At 32.6% G+C, this 19,673-nt stretch overlaps 1 protein-coding gene across 3 annotated transcripts in view; it reads right to left on the reverse strand.

The window, feature by feature from the left end:
* LOC129224478 (cyclin-dependent kinase 11B-like) overlaps positions 1-17,738 on the reverse strand; it is a 61,067-nt gene extending 43,329 nt beyond the window's left edge. The window contains exons 1-6 of one of the 3 annotated variants that reach the window (XM_054858941.1): positions 17,602-17,738; positions 14,985-15,094; positions 10,041-10,168; positions 8,270-8,546; positions 3,704-3,816; positions 2,760-2,927 (exon numbers count right to left, since the gene is read on the reverse strand). In XM_054858941.1, the coding sequence (XP_054714916.1) occupies positions 2,760-2,927; positions 3,704-3,816; positions 8,270-8,546; positions 10,041-10,168; positions 14,985-15,094 (796 nt within the window). In that variant the 5' untranslated portion in view covers positions 17,602-17,738. Of the gene's footprint in view, positions 1-2,759; positions 2,931-3,703; positions 3,817-8,269; positions 8,547-10,040; positions 10,169-14,984; positions 15,095-17,601 lie in introns of all 3 variants that reach the window. The other 2 variants (XM_054858950.1, XM_054858933.1) reach the window with 2 other exon arrangements.
* Positions 17,739-19,673: the final 1,935 nt, after the last annotated feature.

Consider the following 19,673-nt stretch of genomic DNA (forward strand, 5'->3'; position numbering starts at 1 on the left):
TTGAAACCAAAATACGTCTCTTCAAACATCATGAAAACTCCATTCTGCAGATATTACCGTTTATCTACTCATGGCAGCATGACACATTTATTTCACTTTGAGAGGGTTCTAAACAAATATTTAACACTTTAAAAACAAACGAAATTAGTTAAACAATTAAGTGCTTATTCTTTTAAAAAAGAGTATTTTTTCAAAAATTCAGCACGAAACAATTAATTCACAATAAATAAAATAAATTACTAGAATAAAAAATAAAATTAGTTGTCTCAAGCTTAAAATAACTTTCAATGTTTAAAATGATTGAAATATGTAAAAACCTTGAAATCTCAAATAGTCATTAAAAAAATGTTGGCTTTTGATGTTTTATTATTGTGTCATTAATAAAAGAGTGGATATTTAATAGTTAACTTACCAGATATTATTACTGCCGAGATTTTAGAAAAGACTGCAAATAGTGAAAACATTTGCAAATTTGATTAATTTGCAATATTTCCTGACTTTTAAATAACTAAACTTTGAAAATTCCTTGATTTTTCCTCTTATCACCGCCCTAAACGTCTTTCCATTTTAAGCCAACTGAAGGGGTCGGATTTCCAAAATTTTAGGACACAATTTTGATAAAATTTTAGAACATTTTTAGGACAAGAAAAATCAAAATTTTTTAACTTAAATATAATTTATAAGTTTGATTTTCCTAGTGGATGATAAAACATTTCAAATTCAATCTTGAAAACTATAATAAAATGCATCCAGTCTTTTATTCTTCAACGCAGTGACACATTATGAAGCAGAAGTTTATACCACTTACCAGTAGGATAAACGTATGTCCAATTGCTTCTTTACTTGCCTTGTTGTTGTTTCATCAAAGTAAATTACAAAGAATGTTAAAAAAATATCCTTAATAAGGAAGGATTTAAAGTAAGGTGCAAGTCCGAACTTTATTATGTACTTAACTTTTATCAGATAATTTGATACTTTTTGCTATTTCAGAATCATCAAAAATAGCCCTGTAGATTACAGATAAATCATTTAAAGAGCATATGAATAATTTTTTTACAGCAAACTAAACGTATGAAAACCTCCCTTTTCGAAGTTTTTTTAAATCTTGGAGTGAATTTGGAACAAAAGCTTTCGGTTGTTTCATCATAATAAATTCATTTTCAGTAGAAGACGAAGAACAAGGAATTAAAAATATAGCTTGATTTTTCAAGGTATTTGTCAACCTCTTATGTCTCGCCCCATCAGCATGATTCAATACCTGTGAAAATCCTTGATTATCAATATTGGAAATTATAATGTACTAACAGAACAAAATGCTTTAAATTCATCCTTTTCTGCACGGCACCATGTGCTGATCTTGCATTCATTTCTGTCTGCTTTTTCCAACCACAAGAAAGATAAATTCATTTTTCATTGCATTTTAATAAAACAACTAACTATTTATATTTTGAAAGCAAAAAGTTAGTAGTAGTTTAAAAATTATATGTGAAAGAAATAATCTAACTTCACTGAACAGAAACAGAAAGCAAACTAACTTTTGTGCTATAAGAACAAACTAATGCTCAAACCACACACAAGATAAGCACTATAAAATAAATATTTTTTCCCACCTGGGGACAAACCATTTACATTTTGCTCTAAGTATTTTTTTTTTTTTTTTTTGAAAGAAGTGTTTATGTTTGGGCTCTAACTCAACACATTGTACTTACTTTATTTGGATTAGCTATGATATCTCCCCCCCCCCTCTCTCTAACTGGGAACTGCAATTTTTGAGAAGGAGGGAATACTCCTCACCCCTGGATCACATATTTTTTATTTCTTTCAAAGGGGAAAAATCATCACATCATATTCCTTTCCCCTAACTCTTTCTCTGCAAAATTTGCTACACAGTTGTTTTTATTTTCTTCATTATTTTATTTTGATACATTTTTTGCAGATTAGGAATGATTGCAAGAGTTACAAATTATAGATAAAACAAACAGCTTTATATTGAGCATGTGATGTGGTTAACTGCATACCCCCTCCCCTTCTGAAAAAAAAAAAAAAAAAAAAAAAACAGCCAGCAACATTTTCAGCAGGTTTTTCTGTTTCTTTTTTAGAGAAAATTTCTTAGGGTCTACAAAGTTTATTTTATCCTAAAATATAGGCAGATTATCATGAAAAGTTTCATTTTTAGGTTGAATTTTATTTTTCTGCATAAATAGGGAAAAAAATAATGAATTTTTTTAGGAATTTTAGGACAAAACATGAAATTTTGGGAATTTTAGGACAAAATTTAATATTTTAAGAATTTTAGGAAAACTCCTACCCCTGCAATTGTAAACTTTCAAAATCATAAATTTAAGAAAAACACTAGTGAAAATTAATTCTATCTTTTCTGAATAGTATTATCTTGAAGTAACTGGGATGCAAAATGGATAAACATTTTTGAGTGGGAGTGGCAAAAAGACAAGCAAGCAAATATTAACAACAGAATATGAAAGAGTTAAAAGAAATAATAATAAAAACAAAACTACTAATGTCCAAATGGTAGAATAACACAGTAAAAAAAAAAAAAAAAAAAAACTTTACAGAAACTGATGCATGTTGATTTCTATATTTCAAAATGCGCAATAGTAATTATAATTTAGACTGAAGTCAATCTTTTTGCAATATTTTTGCATAAAAAAAGGGAAAACAATTGAGAAGCAAGTGCTAAATTGCAAAAATCATGTGTAAAAAGCTGTAGAAGATCACGATGTACTGGAATTATTGATTACCAGGAGATATATGAAGACTTTTACTTTTCTTTTCTTCTGAAGGTGGAGCACCTGATTCATGATCTTTAGAAGGGCTTCGAAATCTTTCCAAACGTCTCTCCTTCTCCTGCTGGAGCCTCTCTTTTTCACGAAGTTTCTCACGTAGATCTCTCCCAGATGCCTGACTTTCTGCTTCAAGAGAAATATTAAACAATCAGCAATTTTTTTTGAAAGTCATATTTTTTTCCTTTATATCAAGAAAACAGCCTAAATTCAATTTGAGGCAGATATCATACTCTATTTTAAAGATAGTAATGACAAAATGTATAATAGACATCACAAATAAGCAAAGATATTTTTAAAGATTTAGATTTATTTTTTTTATTCATTACTTTACAAGAATTCTAAAGAAATAAATAAAATGAGCAGAGTTATGATAGTATATAATAAACTATCTTAAAACTTTCAAAATAATTAAAATAATTTCAGGATGCAAAAAATTGAAATCTTAAACAAGGCATCCAATATTAGCAAAGCATGCATTTCTATGTCGGCATGTTTTCAAAACATACATTTGTGGCAGTAATTGCGGTGGATAAAGAGGGGGGGGGGATATGGAAATGAAGATTGAAAATATAAGAAAAATCAATCTTTTCAGATTTATAAGCAATATAGGATCATTCTGTGGTCTGAAAAAAAGTTAAACAAGGAGGAAAACTAAACAAAACAAACATAAAAGGTCATAATGCCGGCAAAAGTCAGAAAAATATCAATTCTGAAATTAGGATGGAAAAATTTATTTTATTGAAACAGGATTTCACTGAATTCACATTTTGCAGCTCAGGTTGAACATTTTTGTGGAATCACCCAACTATTATTACTTTTGGGACAAAAAAAAAAAAAAAAAAAGAAAGAAAGAAAGAGAAGTAAAGAAAAATTAAAAAAAATAATTTGGGATTATTCACCTTCTCTTCGAGAAAAATTTCTTTCTGGTTGTCCTCTGTCCTGCTCTCTTTGTCTTTCAATAAACTTAAGTCGTTTGTTCCTCCAGTAGGCCATATTCTCTTCAATCCCATCACTGGATAAGAAGAACAGAAATCAATTAAATAAAATAAGAAGCATTTAATTCGTAGATCCATTTTTTTATTCAATGAATCAGACGAAATAACAATTTACAAATAAATTAAGAAAAAATCTCTATTTTGAAATGAGTTGGTTCACTTTTATGCAATACGTTAAATATCATTTAAAAAACATTATAAATGCATAAATGACAATGCAAATTGCAAATATGAAGCTTCAGTGCCAAAAAATGTGCTTATGAATGCAAAGACATCTTAAAAGATCAGAAAAGGTGGCTGCAATTTGTATTACGATTTGATCATCTTTAACATTGTTTTTATCAGGGTTGTTTGGTTTAAACCATGGTTTAAACAATTGGTTTTTAAAAAAAAACCATGCAGTTTTTTTAAAAAATGTTTTTTTTTTTTTTTTTTTTTTAAAGCCAAAAAAAAAAAAAAAAAATCCATTTTACAGGTTTACATTGATTTCCCCACACATATTGAATAAGAAACAAATTAGGATTGGAAAAAGCTTCAAAACTAGTCTTTTTGTTCAAGGCTTTCAACTAAATGAATTTTTTCTAAAGACTGTTGGAGAAAACAATGGTTCTTTTGGTTTAAAGCAAAATATTTGTAATCTGTTACAAACAAAAACTGTAAAATTACATTTATAAATAAATATAAAGGGTGTGCGAAAAGTCCTTGACACAATTAACCTAAAATACCATTGTTATGTGAATAAAATTTGACAACGTATATAAAGTACAAATATAAAATGAAAAAAGGTTAAAAAACCAGCAAACAGCTGTTTCGGCACTCTAAAATACAAATGCCATCATCAGTGCAAATAAAAACGAAGACAGGTTCAACCCGACTAAAACACAGTCGAGGCGAACATATTCGCCTCGACTGTGTTTTAGTCGGGTTGAACCTGTCTTCGTTTTTATTTGCACTGATGATGGCATTTGTATTTTAGAGTGCCGAAACAGCTGTTTGCTGGTTTTTTAACCTTTTTTCATTTTATATTTGTACTTTATATACGTTGTCAAATTTTATTCACTATGCAGTACAAAGTTTTCGACTACTTTTTATGTAACCATTGTTATGTGTCGAGGACTTTTCGGACACCCTGTATATGTAATGTATTCAACTCATTTCAGAAATATGTATATAAATCTTTTTACAATTACATAAAAGCAACTTTACACCACAATAACATATGCATAAATACACAGCAACTTTTACGTTATAAATTAATATTATTTTTATATTATTTAGTACTTTGAACAAAAAGCAAGTTTTGAAGCTTTTCCAGAGCCTAATCTATTTTTGAGTTATGAATGATATCTAAATGACGAAAATATATGCACTGCACTTTTCGAAGCTGGTTTCAGTAATGTTGAAGACTTTTAAAGACGGTTGCATTGCATTTTTCAAATTCTTTTTCCTGACTTTTCCACCACTCAGTCACTGTTGCAGAAGATATAACGTTTTTGGCAAAAAAAATTTCTTGAAATAGAATTTGCTAAACATTTTCAGTTTTAAAGAGTTTGCATTTTATATTTTTTAAACTTCAATGCTGGATGCAACATGTATGCCAGTAAATAAGCTGTAATTTAAGCCATGTTACACCAATTTTTGTATTTTTGATTTGGTTCTTTGTTTTAGCGATAGTTGATATCTTTTCCAAGTCTTTCCAAAATAAGAACGGAGTCGAATATAGAGCAGCACTTTTTTTTAAAACTTTGTCAGTACAACAGCAATCGATTTTTTGACTGTTCAATCATGTACAGTTGTACATTTTGCTTTACTTCAATGTTTGCGACATTGTGTATATAAAAATCAGCGTTATATAAGATCAGAAAGAAAAAATATGAAAATTTTTCTTTTGAAAAGATTATGCTTAAAAATATAACTTTTACCTTTATTTGATAATTATTCATATTATGTTGGTTTTATAAAGTTTTTTTCTTGGATCTTCATTATATTTTATCTTAACCCGCATCACAACCACTTCTTGAAGTATTTCGTATCATAAAGGGTCTATACATACATGCATACTAATATGTTAATCAAGTCAAACATTTCAATCAATATTTCCCCGCAGAAAGCTATTTTAATTATTTAATTTAGTTACAAGATTTTGTTCTTATCTCTTTAATTAATCAAGAAATTAGGTATAATGTGACTATTGAATAACTGTTAATTACATGGAACCTTAATTACCTTCCGAAAATTGTTTTTCTCGCAAATAGTATTTAAACCAAAAAAAAAAAAAACGGTTTTAAACCAAAAAAACCTGTAAAGTCAGACCAAACAACGTAAGTAGAAGCACAAATTTATAAATTACAGCAAAAATGCTGTAATTTATAAATTTGTGCTTCTACTTACGTTGTTTGGTCTGACTTTACTATTCAGCACAAAGGTATTTATTTATCTCAAAAAAACCTGGTTTAAACAAAAAAAAAAAAAAAGTTTTTTTTACCAACCCTGGTTTTTATGACTTTAATTTCTATCTGTACTTTATGTTCATGGTTGCTTTCTTCCAAAAAAAAAAAAAAAAAAAAAAAAAAAAAAAAATTAAGGTTCTTATGCAGTCTTTAGGTTAAAACAATGCAGCAGCTAACTAACATGTATTAAAGTAAGGAAAAGTAATACAAACGGACAAGGAAAAGTAAACAAGTGTCCAGATAAATTTCAAAAAATATTATGTTATAATCTCCATAGTCTTAATGGTGTAATAATAACCAAGAATTATGTGAATAAATTTTTGCAATATCAGGCCATTGTCACTACAATCAATACATGTAGGAAAAAATAGACCCTTTCTAAGTAAAAAGATTAACTGAATAGTACTTTTATTGATAATTAAAGATATATTTGAATATTCATACATGATAGGTGATTATATCATGTCAAATTATCATTTGGAATAATGTAAAATAGCACTATTAGACATAATTAGAGCTCATTAGGATCTCTCGGTTTATTATCCACTTAATGACATATTACACTAGTTAACAGTGGTTTTGTTGCCTTTGATATAATCAATAATTTCAGCTCTAGTTTTGCTCACAATTAGCGAAACTATCAGTGATTTTGGAAGATTTGCTTTACTTTCTGTTTTACTCTTAATTTTCATGTTACACTACAAAAATCGGTAAAAATGTAAAAAATAATTTTATATCTATAACCTTAATTTTTTTATTTAAAATTAGTATAAGACAAAGTAAATGGAAAGGAAAACGTTGGAAATCCTTCCATATTTTTTTAATGAACAGCAGTATATGTAACAGTCCCATCAACCCTGATGCTTTTCTTCCATTACTTTTAGATCCTGGAGGAAGCACTTTCCTCGTTCCTCACAATAATTTCTTAAATTAATTGGAAATCTGTCTATACCATAGTGAAGAGAGAGTAACTTGATGCTCATGTTTACTCCTAAAATCTTAAACTTTGTCAACATATTTTGTACCACTTCCTTATTGTTTGGTGCTTTATAGTTACCTAAAAAATTTTCAACAAATGATACAAAAGCCCTCCAAAGCTTCACTTTCTGGAATAGTCATAATTTTGATGAATTTGCATCTTTCATCAATTGCTGAAACTGAGAAACACATCAAATATTCCGTCTTTTGACTTTTCCATAATGAGCTTAGGAAATTTGCTACAAATATATTTGAAACAATCTCCTTCCTTGTCCAATGCTTTGACAAATTGTTTTAGCATACCTAACTTGATATGTTAATTGCATGATTTTGTCTTTTCACAAAAGGCCCCTTAATTACGTTGGCTTTATTGACAGTTAAGGAGTCTCTCTCAAAAGCCCCACACCTTATTCCAATGAATTTTATATGAATTGGAATAAACATTCAACAAATATAACAAATATTTATACTTGTATTTATTATTGAAGTACACACAATGTGCAACTAACACACTGTGTGTGCTTTAATTTTGTCAAATAACTTAGATCGTGGTCATTCTATAGAGTGAGGAGTGCGGCAAAACTCTTGAAAATAGCAGGCAATCTGCCAAAACACTATTCAATCAACAAAAATCATAATTTTTTGAATATCACTTGTTTGTTTCTGAAAAAATCCATCAGATTAAAATGCAGGATATGACTAGTTACAGACAAGTTCTCAAATTGACCAGAAAACTTTAATTTAAAAACAACGCATGTCTCTATATATTTATAAAAAAAAGTCCAAGAAATTGTGAAATTCTGTTTGTAGCCAGCAGCGTCCAGGAGACTTCATAACATCTACAGCTTTGAAATTATATACAAATTTATTTTGAGCATCAGGGGCTTTGAACTTTTTTTAAAAAATAAATATCAAATTAGTTTTTTTGTAATCAATTTTTTAAATTAAAATTTTGCAAAAATTGCCTATTAAAAGGATGAAAAATTTTCCACACTCCTTTACTTTAAATATACAAAAGAAAGAAAGGAAAAATTCTTCTTACGAATGCCTTTCTTCTTTGCTTTTTGCTTCCACTATCCTCTCTCTACCCTCTCGGAGATCTTTTTTGACTCTGATGTCCCGGACATCCCTCACAACAGTTGTTTCGATACCTTTACGGAACTCTCGCTCCTTCTCCCTATTGATTGGTTCGTCCCTGTAACGGACTGTACGATTTTCCATCTCTCTGTTTCCTTTCCTACTTGAGTCTGCCGGTCGAGAAGACCTACCTTCCCGTCTGGGATTTCGTTCATGTGTTCGGTGGTGTTCTCGTCTTCTTGCTGAGAAATAGAAGTCCCAATTAAACTATAGTAAGAAATATTTTGATAAGATTAAAAGACAAATTATGGCAAAATATTTCTGCACAACACCATAATTTTACCAACAGTGCTCAAGCACTAGTGGGACCTGAAACATTTATTCATGGTGATGAAAGTACTTAATAATTAAAAAATATTTCCATGGATTAGTGAAGACTGGTCTAAGTTGAAGAACCTCAGCTGGAAGTAGTGACTGATACTGGAACAAAATTAAATGCAAAAGAAAAAAAATATATATATAAGAACAACTTTCTAATATCATCACCATAACATGATGTATATGTGATGTTGCTCAAATTGATTTTGAGGACAGTTGTACTGTACATGTTATCTTAGATGAGACACTTAATTAATATTTTCCTTTGCAGCTAGATGCGGTTCATGTATGTCACAGTTAAATGCATTGAGACAAGAGAATGTGGACTTTTATTTTCATAAAATTTTTCTTAGCTTTTCAACTAAGTTTCTGAATGAATGTGGGAGGTGTCATTGATGAGTAATATAAATGTACAAGCTAGCACTTTAATCGTATCAGCTAATACGTAAACAATGGGGTTTTGATGGTTCTAATTACTTTTATTTCTGATTCTGGTAATGCTGAGGTTAGATGTTCTATAGTTTAAGAGGCATTATTCCTTGCATGATGCTTTGAGGACCAAATGAATGCAGGCCAATCATTTTAACGGGAAGAGGACAAAGGAAACTTAACACATAATGAAGAGAAAAAAAGAAAAAACCATGTAAATATATGGTGGTTTTAAAAGTTAGTTGTTTGTTGGGCTCTTCTCTAACCTTCCAAATGACAGGCCTTGATAATCATTTTGGAAATTGTTTAGAGAAATAAAATACATGATTGTCTGGAGATGAGATATCTGTATGTTTATCTTATAATACACTAAAAATAGGAACAATTAACTCAAAGTCATTTTGCACCTCTATGTTTATCTTATAATATACTAAAAATAAGAACAATTAAATCAAAGTCATTTTGTACCTATCCCCCCCCCCCAAAGTTTTGTTTCGCGGCACAAATCAGCTGTACTCAAGTGACAAGGCAAGGCTGCTCACTCGTTTAAAAGAGTCATTTGCTGATTGTCCTCAAATGGTTTGGTTGAATCACAAGATGTGACTCAGGTAATTTCTCACTAATAATTTCCATATAAATAGCGATTTATAAAAAAAAAAAAAAGAACTATAAGGTTTCCTCAAGTGCAGAAACAATTAATCAACCAACCAATATTTTCACTGCACAAATTGGAAAAATATAGCATACATGTTTCCTAATCAGACTGTTATAGCTGAAGATCAAGACTTATCTCCTTGAAAAATGGAAATTCTTTGTAACAAACAGACTTGTCCAATATTTTTACAATTTTTAATTTTAAGATTGCTTTGCGCAATCATCATTTATAAAGACGTTAGGCCCAGCTATGATCAGTTCTTAAATTAGCTTACATTCATGTTTTCTTGAATGCCTACTCTTCTTTTTATCTTCATGACGATGACCACTATCTCTGGACTTCAGATTTGCTTGTGGCGGCTTAATATCTAGAGAGTCGTCATTATCTTCTTTTGAACTTTCACTAGTTTAAAAAAAGATCATTTTTCTAAATATTGGTTACATTTTTTGGAAAATACTCATTATAAGAAAAACAACATTAGAATAATGCCATAAACAAAACAATGAGAGAAAGACATTTTAACTTCTTTTAATTAGAATGAGTGAAACACTATATTCTGATTTGTAATTCACTAATTTTAAATTAAATAAATAATTAATAATAATGCTGAAATAGCGTCTTATCAAAACCAAAAAAAGAAAAGGCACAGTGTTTTCAGATAAATTTTTAACAGAAACTTTGTTGCAGAAGAGATGCTTTCTTTTGTTCCATTTTTGTATACTATGTGCACACAAAACACAAGCAACTTTCAATAAAGATTCATTTTATATTTAAAAGCATTTTAGTGCTTGGTTTCAAAAAATCAATTCAACTCAAATGAAATTTTAGTGCATAACGGAAACAATGAAGTTACGTTTCAAAGCTAGGGTTGGTTTAGTATTGCCTTGAGATTTTGTTAAAACTTTAAAGGGGCAAGAAGGGAGCACCAAGAAATACAAAAAAGATAGCAGGGTGCATCAAATGTTATCTTAAAAGAAGAAGGATTCAGCGCCCTCCAAAAAGTACCTGAGGGAAACACTATTACAAAACAATGCTTCTGAGTGGTAAAATATGAATTCTGTACAAGCTTTATACAACAAATTTTTAACACAACAGCTAAATGAAATGAATACTAAAATTTGCCAACATTTGAACTGCCTTACAATAGGGCTAGACCGATGGCATTTTTTGGCCGATGGCGATTGTTGGCCGATTGTTCAAAGATGGCCGATGGCCGATTGCCGATGGTTTTCCTCCAAATGGCCGATTGCCGATGGTTAAAAAAAAAAAAAAAAAATCCAACGGAAATAAAGCGATAAGATTGCCAGGGATTTAAAGGATCATTTATTCATTTCACTTTACTTCCTTTCTACGAATAAGGACTTCTAATCAAAAAAAAAATCAAATTTCGACCTAAGTTCTATTTTACGATCACCCAATTTAAACTTCACAAGTTTTTTCGGCGCATCTGTACAAGCATATGTACCAAAGAACATATAGATGACAAAAATATTCCTTTTGAACAATTCCTCAGTTAATTATCGCAAGTTCTCTTGTGATGTCTTTATACACGTAAACTTGCGTCATGCAGAAACGTTATGAATAGTAAGTTGAAAACTCATACGTACGTAGTATGATCTAAACGTTCGAGGACAAGCAGTATAAAACCTTACCCTGAGTAGTTCACATTACCACAGCACATCCATCCAAAAGTTATATGAACACTGGCAGAAGTACATAGTCCCTCAAGGCGACCCTTTGAAGGTGGATGTGCTTCGGTAATGTGAACTATTCTGGGTAAAGTTTTATGCAGCTTGTCCCCGAAATTTTGGATCGTACTACGTACAATCTATATAGGATGTAGTTATGCTTCTCTTTTTTGACTGTTATATGATGATAGAGAAAGAACAACAGCCAAAAAAAAGAAAAGAAAAAAAAGGAAGAAAAACAAGGACACTGTTTAGTAACCAACTGATTTTTTTTTTTTAAATTGAACATATAACTAAGATTTCAGCAATATTGTAATAATGTATGGATTATGTACACTATACATAGTTAAAAAACATTAAATTATGTTGTTTAATCATTCAAAAAAATTTAAGAGTAAACCGTCAACAAATTACGCAATTAAAGTGGAAAGATTGCAAGTAGATATTTTTAGTCATGAAATTAAACAAAAAACGTAACAGATAAATTACAATATTAAATCGTAATAGGAATATTTTTATACTTATTTAAAAATTATGAATTAAAAAATTTGCATTTTTCATAAAAGCTATAGCAGTAACATGAATTTTTCAGAAAAAAAATAGCCATGAAAAGAGTGAGGTTCTTAAAACGCAGCTACAATAAACAAACTTCATATTTGCTCCAATAATAACTGAATCAGATCAAGATACTACTTGATCTGATGTTTGCACACATAATATTGAACAATTTGATTGTTTAAAATCTTTTATGAAGTACTACAAACAAGTTGAAATTAAATTTTTCAATTTAACAATAATTTGCTGAAATTTAAATAATTGCTTAATAGAAAATCCTTGAAACTTTTTGATAACATATTATTAAAATATGATGAAAACGAAAATAACTCGTTCATTGATTTTATAAAAATACATGAAAATAGTTACTTACAATAGAAAAAATAGATCGCTATAAATGATGCAAAAAAGATGGCCCATTACGAAATAAAGATGAAACAAGAATGAGAAATTCATAAAATGACATTTCTTGAGCAAAATAAATAATCGCTTAATATTTAAGAAATGCTTGAAACGACGAGGAAGGGGCGGAGGGGGGCGGGGGTCACCAGCTGATTTTGGAGGAACAACATTAAACTTCGTTCCCAACTTTGGCTTCATTTGTTTAGTACAGAACCGCTACCACCAACGCCTCGGAAGAGTTTCTGAGTCGACTTCAGCACTTCCGAAGAAAAAAATTCAAAAGTCTCTTTGATTTTCAAATTATGTAAACATTCAAAATGTCTTTAATCAATTTCTTACATTAATGCTGTAAATTCTTCCTAAACAATAGATTACATTTGAAAAAAAAAAAAAATCTCTAATTGGTGTTAGTTTTAAACAACTCGGAAATGCAACTAGAGTTTAATATAAGAAATACAGGCAGGGGGAGGTGGGGCACGCAAGTGTTCGAAAAATTACCATTGATTCAACACGGAATCTAACAAAATGACACAAAAACCGGCTTCGCCATCTCATGTTTGTTTCCATGGTCTCCAATTAGACAATATACACTCTAACAAAAAAAAAAAAAAAAACTCGAAGCATCAAGAAGCAATTATCCGATTGATTTGAAATTTTGTATGCATGATTGTTTTGACCAGATGTGCAACTGATTAAAATTTGGTGTCCAATGAATGGATAGTTTGATCTACAGCGCATCGAAACTGCGCATCCAGTAGATGTATATAAAGAGCATTTCTTCAATAGTTGTTAAAACTTTCGGTTTGATTGCGATTCAGATTACCTTTCAACAACTTAAAAATGCCTCGTCGCATGGTTCGTGCTCATTACGAGCAACTGTCAGAGTTTAAACGAGGCCATATCATTGGATTGAAAGAGGCCGGTTGGTCAAATCGGAGAATCGCTCGTCATTTGAGTCGAAGCGATGCAGCGATTTGAAGATGCTGGCAAGGATGGGTGGAAAATGGCAGAATTCAGCGTCAGGATATTAGCGGTCGACCTAAGTTCACAACAGATCATGATGACAGAGGGATTGTCCGATCAGCTGTCACAGCGCTTTCTTCAGCTCTATGAACCATCAGACGTTCAACCCAAACACCAGTGTCCATCATGACCATTTACAGACTGTTGGGACAACAAAATCTACGCTCGCGCTGACCATTGCGCCACATGTCACTGACGCCCACACACTGCCGAGCCAGATTACAGTGGTGCATGACTCAATTAGGTTGGAATGGTGCCGACTGGGGATTTGGTGTCTTTAGCGACAAATCCCGCTTCCAACTATGTCATGACGATCATCGAAGACGTATTTGGAGACACCCACGGCAAAGGAGGGATCCTGGTTTCACTTTTGCACGCCACACTGGCCCTCAATAAGGCATTATTGTCTGAGGTGATATTTCCTTTGATAATTGGACCCCTTTGGTCGTAATTAGAGGTACACTTACTGCACAGTGGTACGTCGACGACATTCTAAGACCTGTTTTGTTGCCGTTCCTTTTGCAGTACCCTCGGCTGGTTTTCAGCAGGACAATGCCCGATAACTTTGCGGCACATGTTGCTGTGAACTGACTGCAAGCTTGTCAAACTCTTCCGTGGCCTGCCAGATTGTCAGATCTCTCTCCCATCGAGCATGTCTGGGATATGATGGGATGGAATATTGTTAACCTCGTCCGTCAATTGGAGCGAATTTAGCCGGAAATATCGCAGGACAACCTCCGGGAGCTTTATCGGTGTTTCCCACGTCGTGCTTCAGCTTGTATCTAGGCTAGAGGTGGGTCAATACCTTATTGAACTTGTTACTGTAACTCTGACATAAATTATTCAATTGTTCTTAAAATTTAATCATTTATTATTCTGTGCATTGTCTTCCTATCCACCAATTTTCGTCTCAATCGGATCACTTCTTTTTGGTGCGTCGATTTTTTTGTTATAAAGTGTATCACCAAATGATCGCCAGTCTTAGACGCTATATTAGTTTTGTATTGAAATAAGTAATTCATAGCCACAAAAAAAAAAAAAGAGTATATAGGCTTTTTAGAACACCCAATCAAAAAAAAAAGGGAAGTGCACAACTGGAACGTATGCACACCCCACATGCGAAATTTTAACCTTTTACAGCTTACTATTTTTGAGCTATGACTTATGAGAGATATTTACGTACATCCAGCCTCAAGAAACAAAGCAATAATTAACTTGTTTGGTACCTGAATGCAGTATTAAAAACTCTTTCAGGGGTGACTAAAATAGAAATTCATACTGAAGTTTAAGTAAACAATTTTATATGAAAACAATAACTCAGTTTACTTAGCATTAAAAAGTAAAACAGCAAAAGGTCTTTTTTTTTTTTCGAAAACATCAGCCAATTCCATCGGCTTTTCGATGTTTTTAAGGCCGATGGGCCGATGTTTCCTGCAAGTTAGCATCGGATGCCGATGGCTAAATTGTTGAACCATCGGCGCCGATGCATCGGCCAGGCCGATGCATTGGTTGAGTCCTACCTTACAACATTGATGAACCCAAAAACATACCTATCGTCATTGGATACATCTTTTTGGGCAGAACTCTCTTTTTCAATTTCTCCATCTTCTTCAGACTCTGATGCTAATGGGATGGTTCGGAGATTATCATGATAAGCCATCTGGAAGAAAAAGAATGAATCACAGGAATTTAAGTTGAGAATAAGTTTAACTTCAGAATAATTTTAACTTCTTTCAAAAGCAGATCAGATATCCTATCATCATGGGTCCCTAGGTGGGTTGGTTATGAAAGCAGATTTTATGAACAGACCAATTTTAGATTTTGCGACAAGGTTGCTCTTATAATAAAGAACTTTGGGTACCAGATGTGATATACCCCCCCCCCCTTGGCGAGGATAGAATTTTTAGCTCATTTCGAAAATCGCCAACGTTGGCGATAAAACTTTTTCCGGTAGCCCTAGTAACTCTGCAGAATACACCTGGGAAGTACAGATGTGAACTAATTCTTTTCGCACGTGTGTCCGTGGAGGTAGGTGCACATATGTTCCGCTCTTAGGGGGATTTTACGACGTGGTGTTGTTTCGTGCAATATACCTTACAGGAATGCTTATTTTGTGTTAGTTTAAATTCAGTAGTTGTGTTTTGAAGTAAAAACATTAGAAAATGCCAGTTTCTTCAAACTTGAAGGTTAATTAAAAGTTAACTCCAACGTGGTGTGTATCTGTAACGTGCCATTGTCATATGATGTATTGTTTTAGACTGAGTGTGAATATTTATACCATATAAAAAGGTAAGTTCTTGATTTTAGAATTCAAAAAAACCTCTCACTTCCAAAATTCTTTGTTTTTACAAATCCTTGAGGGGTTCTTGTAGTATACATAACTGTGATCATACTCCGACTGTAATGTATATTAACAGTCGGAGGGATAACGGACCGAGCGGAGCGAGGTCCTGGCGAGCCAGAGGTCTCATAGTACTTTCGTAATGAGACCGAGGCAGGGCCGGCGAGCTGAGGTCTCATTACGAAAGTACTATGAGACCGAGGGCTCGTATCCCGGAGAAATGATGAAAAAAAAATTAATGCATTAATTTCGACTTGTAATTAATACAATAATTTATTTCATTGTATTTTAATATGTTTGCAAAAAACCCCGGCCCTGTACATTTTTGAAGCATATATTCGTGATGCTTTTTGTTGTGCTTTTATGTTGTTTTTATATATATTGTGTTCTGAAGTGCTTTGATCATGTTTTCTTATCTGATTTTTTCCTGTTGGCGCTAAAAAAGCATCGCTAAAGAGATGTATAACATATGTCGTCATACATCGTTTTCTTGGCGACGCTTTCTTGGCGCCAACAGGAAAAAGTCGCCAAGGGTGGGGTATATCACATCAGTTCCGAACTTTGTGAAGGTGCCAGTATTATGATATCAAGTTTTTTAAGGGGCTACAGAGTGGATCAAATTTGTATTTAAATTAATGTTTGATAATATACATTTTTTCCTTTAATAATTAGAAGAAACAAAAGTGGGAAAAACAGTAGGTACAAGCAATAATTAACACAACAGCAATTTAAAGAAATAAGTTAAAAAAAAGAAATAAAAAAATTAATTTGAATTTTGACGTCTTGAATTCAAATTATGTTTTTCGCAATCACAAGTGTATGTATGTAGGCGTGTGTGTTTGTGTGTGGGGTATATGTGTTTGTGTGTAGGGGTATGTGTATGTGTGTAGGCATGTGTGTTTGTTTGTGTGCTGGTATAAGTGTGTGGGTAGTTGTGTATATGAATGTGTGTTTGTGTGTGTGGGGGGGAGGGGGGTATGTGTATGTGTGTAAGCATATGTGTTTGTGTCAGTGTGCAGGCATGAATGTGTGGGTAGTTGTGTGTATGTGTGTGTGTGTAGCTGCGTATGTGTAGGATATGGATGCAACCTGGAGACGGCTTTCGCTATAAAAGCAGCATCGTGAGGAGCCGGTCGACGGTGACAGGGTGCGGAGGGTGGCGGTGGGAAAATAAAAAGATAGGACATCAAAACAGTCAAATGAGAACAATAAGCAATCGTGATTGCTCAAAAAAAATTAAGAACACGTTTAATCATCACAAATGTTGGGATTTTCACTTTCTTTATAACAAGAAATGTATAACTTTTCTTTTACCTTCTAAGTAATGCTGGGTGTGCTTTGATTGTAAAATATTTTTTTTTAGAATAATTTGTCAGTTAGTGTTTAAAAATTATTCACACTGAAGTTGTATTCTGTGCATTTAGCATTTTTTTTTTCATTTAGCTTTACAACCATGTTATGCAACAGGATTTGAATAGCACAATTAAAAACTTGATAAAGATTTTGATATCTGAATAAGGATGGTGAGTTTTATAAATCCAGGCTCAACCCATGTTTTAAAAGGTAATATTAAATTTAACTAAAATCTTCTTCTTTAGCATTAAATGTTATTTGTTTCTGAAACAGACCCAATGATATCCTTTACTATTTCAACGCTTTTCCCGATTCATTGTCTGAACGACCTCTTGCAAGGACCAAAAATATTTTAGAGATATGCAATAATCAACAATGCATGACACATAGCGCACTCTAACTTTTCATCTAAAATATGAGTTTGAGTTCTAACTTCAAACATTTTGAAAATAGAGAGCAAGTTTTTATTCTACCTTCAAAACAGTAAGTTAGCAGGAATGAAAATTTATTCCTTTATACACCAGGAAATTTCAAGATCCCATAGAAATTATGTCAAAATATAGATTTCTTTTTTACATTACACAACAGAATTTACAGCACTTAGAAGCGGACGGCGAACAATTTCAGACAAATCGAGTAGTAAACAAATGGACATAACAGTTACAGTAAAGCAGACTTGAGCAAGAATATTTTCTTTCTTTTCTGCTTACGTTCGACGAGCTCAACCGGTTTGATCACGTGACTGCTAGTGACGTCACCTAATGATAAAGCATAAGAGGTGACGTCGTTATTTTAACCGGTTAGTTACCGGTCGCTCATCGAAAATAACATCTTTCTTTTTTTTTCAAAAGTATTGTAGAAGTTAAACATTTTTTCAGGAACAAGAACCCTGTTGCAGTTGCTCTTTAATATTGCATTATTTCAATGTTCAACGACAAAGTCAATCTCACCTCCCCCCCCCGGACCTCGCCCATGGTGTAGCAACGGTCCGTACTTAATCTTGATCTGTAGGTGTTCTAATGTGAGAATATCTTGGGTAGATATGTTGAATCCTGCGCGAAATAATTTTACAGGCCATCAAAGATAGCGGCCATTTTGGTTCACTTGCTCATTACGTTTTTCGCAACGGGCGTACCTACAAATTTATTTTTAGTTTTGAACTGCAGTTTTTGGAGTTAAGGAAGTCAGTTAATGTATTAATTATGTCATAAAATCCGGTCTAGCTGTTTCTTCAATTTTACGTGGAGATATCTCCGACATTTGTTGTTGAATATTCTGGTTATTAAAAAGGGTACAAAAATTAATAAATAATCCAAAATGCTCATTTTAAACTCCTGTTTATCACATACATGTTTCTTCAACAACACAATAAACGAAAAATACAAGATTAGTTACTTTTAAAAAAGGTTACGATCTGTTTTTGCATTGCATGTTATTGCACTACGACGGACGTCTGTATCATTTGATGCCGCAGCCACTCTTTTTGAGCAATTTTTATCAGCCCAGTCTATGTGTGGAAAAATTTGTAGATCTGCATCTTCTCTTGAGTTATTCTAATTAAGCTCTTCAATGATGTGTCTCAAATCTCCTATGAAAAGTATTGCAGATTGCTTCTTCATTAACTGTTAAACCACTAGCAATAGCTGAAAATGTAGCATTTTTGACATTTCTTCTATTTCCTTGCGTGCTAGTTACTGTAAATTTTCCTTATTTGATACTGAAGACCAGAATTTTTCTACCTGCATAGGTACTAGTGTTTTTCTGTCAATTAGAGCAATGTTTGTTCTGCCCTTAGTTGATTCTCTTCTCATCTTTTCGAATTATTTCACAACATGCTGCAAATAACTATCGAACACAGGATGAAGGTCATAGCATACAGGAATGAATCCGTGCAGAACATTGCTGATAACTTCGCCAAAAGTTTTCTTTATTTGGCGGACTTGTGACATGAAATATATAACGAGGGCAGTTTTTATTGGGGATACTTTGCTAAATAAAAAATGTTCTGGGAACGGATATTTCTGCAATCTAGCTTGGTAGGTAAATCACCACCGCCAGGAGCGTGCACGGGGGGGGGGGGGGAGATAAGAGAAACCTGTTTGCCCGGGCCTGAGCCTGAAGGGGGCCTCTATTATTTTTAAAACTAGGGATGAAATATGTGCTTAAACAATATGGAAGGGCGGCCGAAACATTTGTGGGCATTTGTGACGGGCCCCAAATTTTCTGTGCACGCCCCTGACCATCACATAATGTGTTCGTTGGAAACAAGTCATGAGCTAAAATATTTTTAATGCATTCTCCCCTTTCTTTCGCTATTTCCATGTCTCTGTACCCTTGTTAAAGTTGATTCTTCCCCATTAGCTTAGAAGTGGTATTTTATGAAGAACTGTGTGCCTCAAAGCATGGTAGGTTGACTTTGGAAAGTAAATCAGACAATTTTTGAAACAAAATGTATCCAGTCTAAACTGGCGGTACTGTTCTGATCAATGATTCATGATGCTGAGAAGGCGAATCTTGACACTACCATTCACAAGTTGTTTAGTGA

This window comes from Uloborus diversus, chromosome 1 (genome assembly GCF_026930045.1).
Source record: "Uloborus diversus isolate 005 chromosome 1, Udiv.v.3.1, whole genome shotgun sequence".
NCBI classification, from domain to species: Eukaryota; Metazoa; Arthropoda; class Arachnida; order Araneae; family Uloboridae; genus Uloborus; species Uloborus diversus.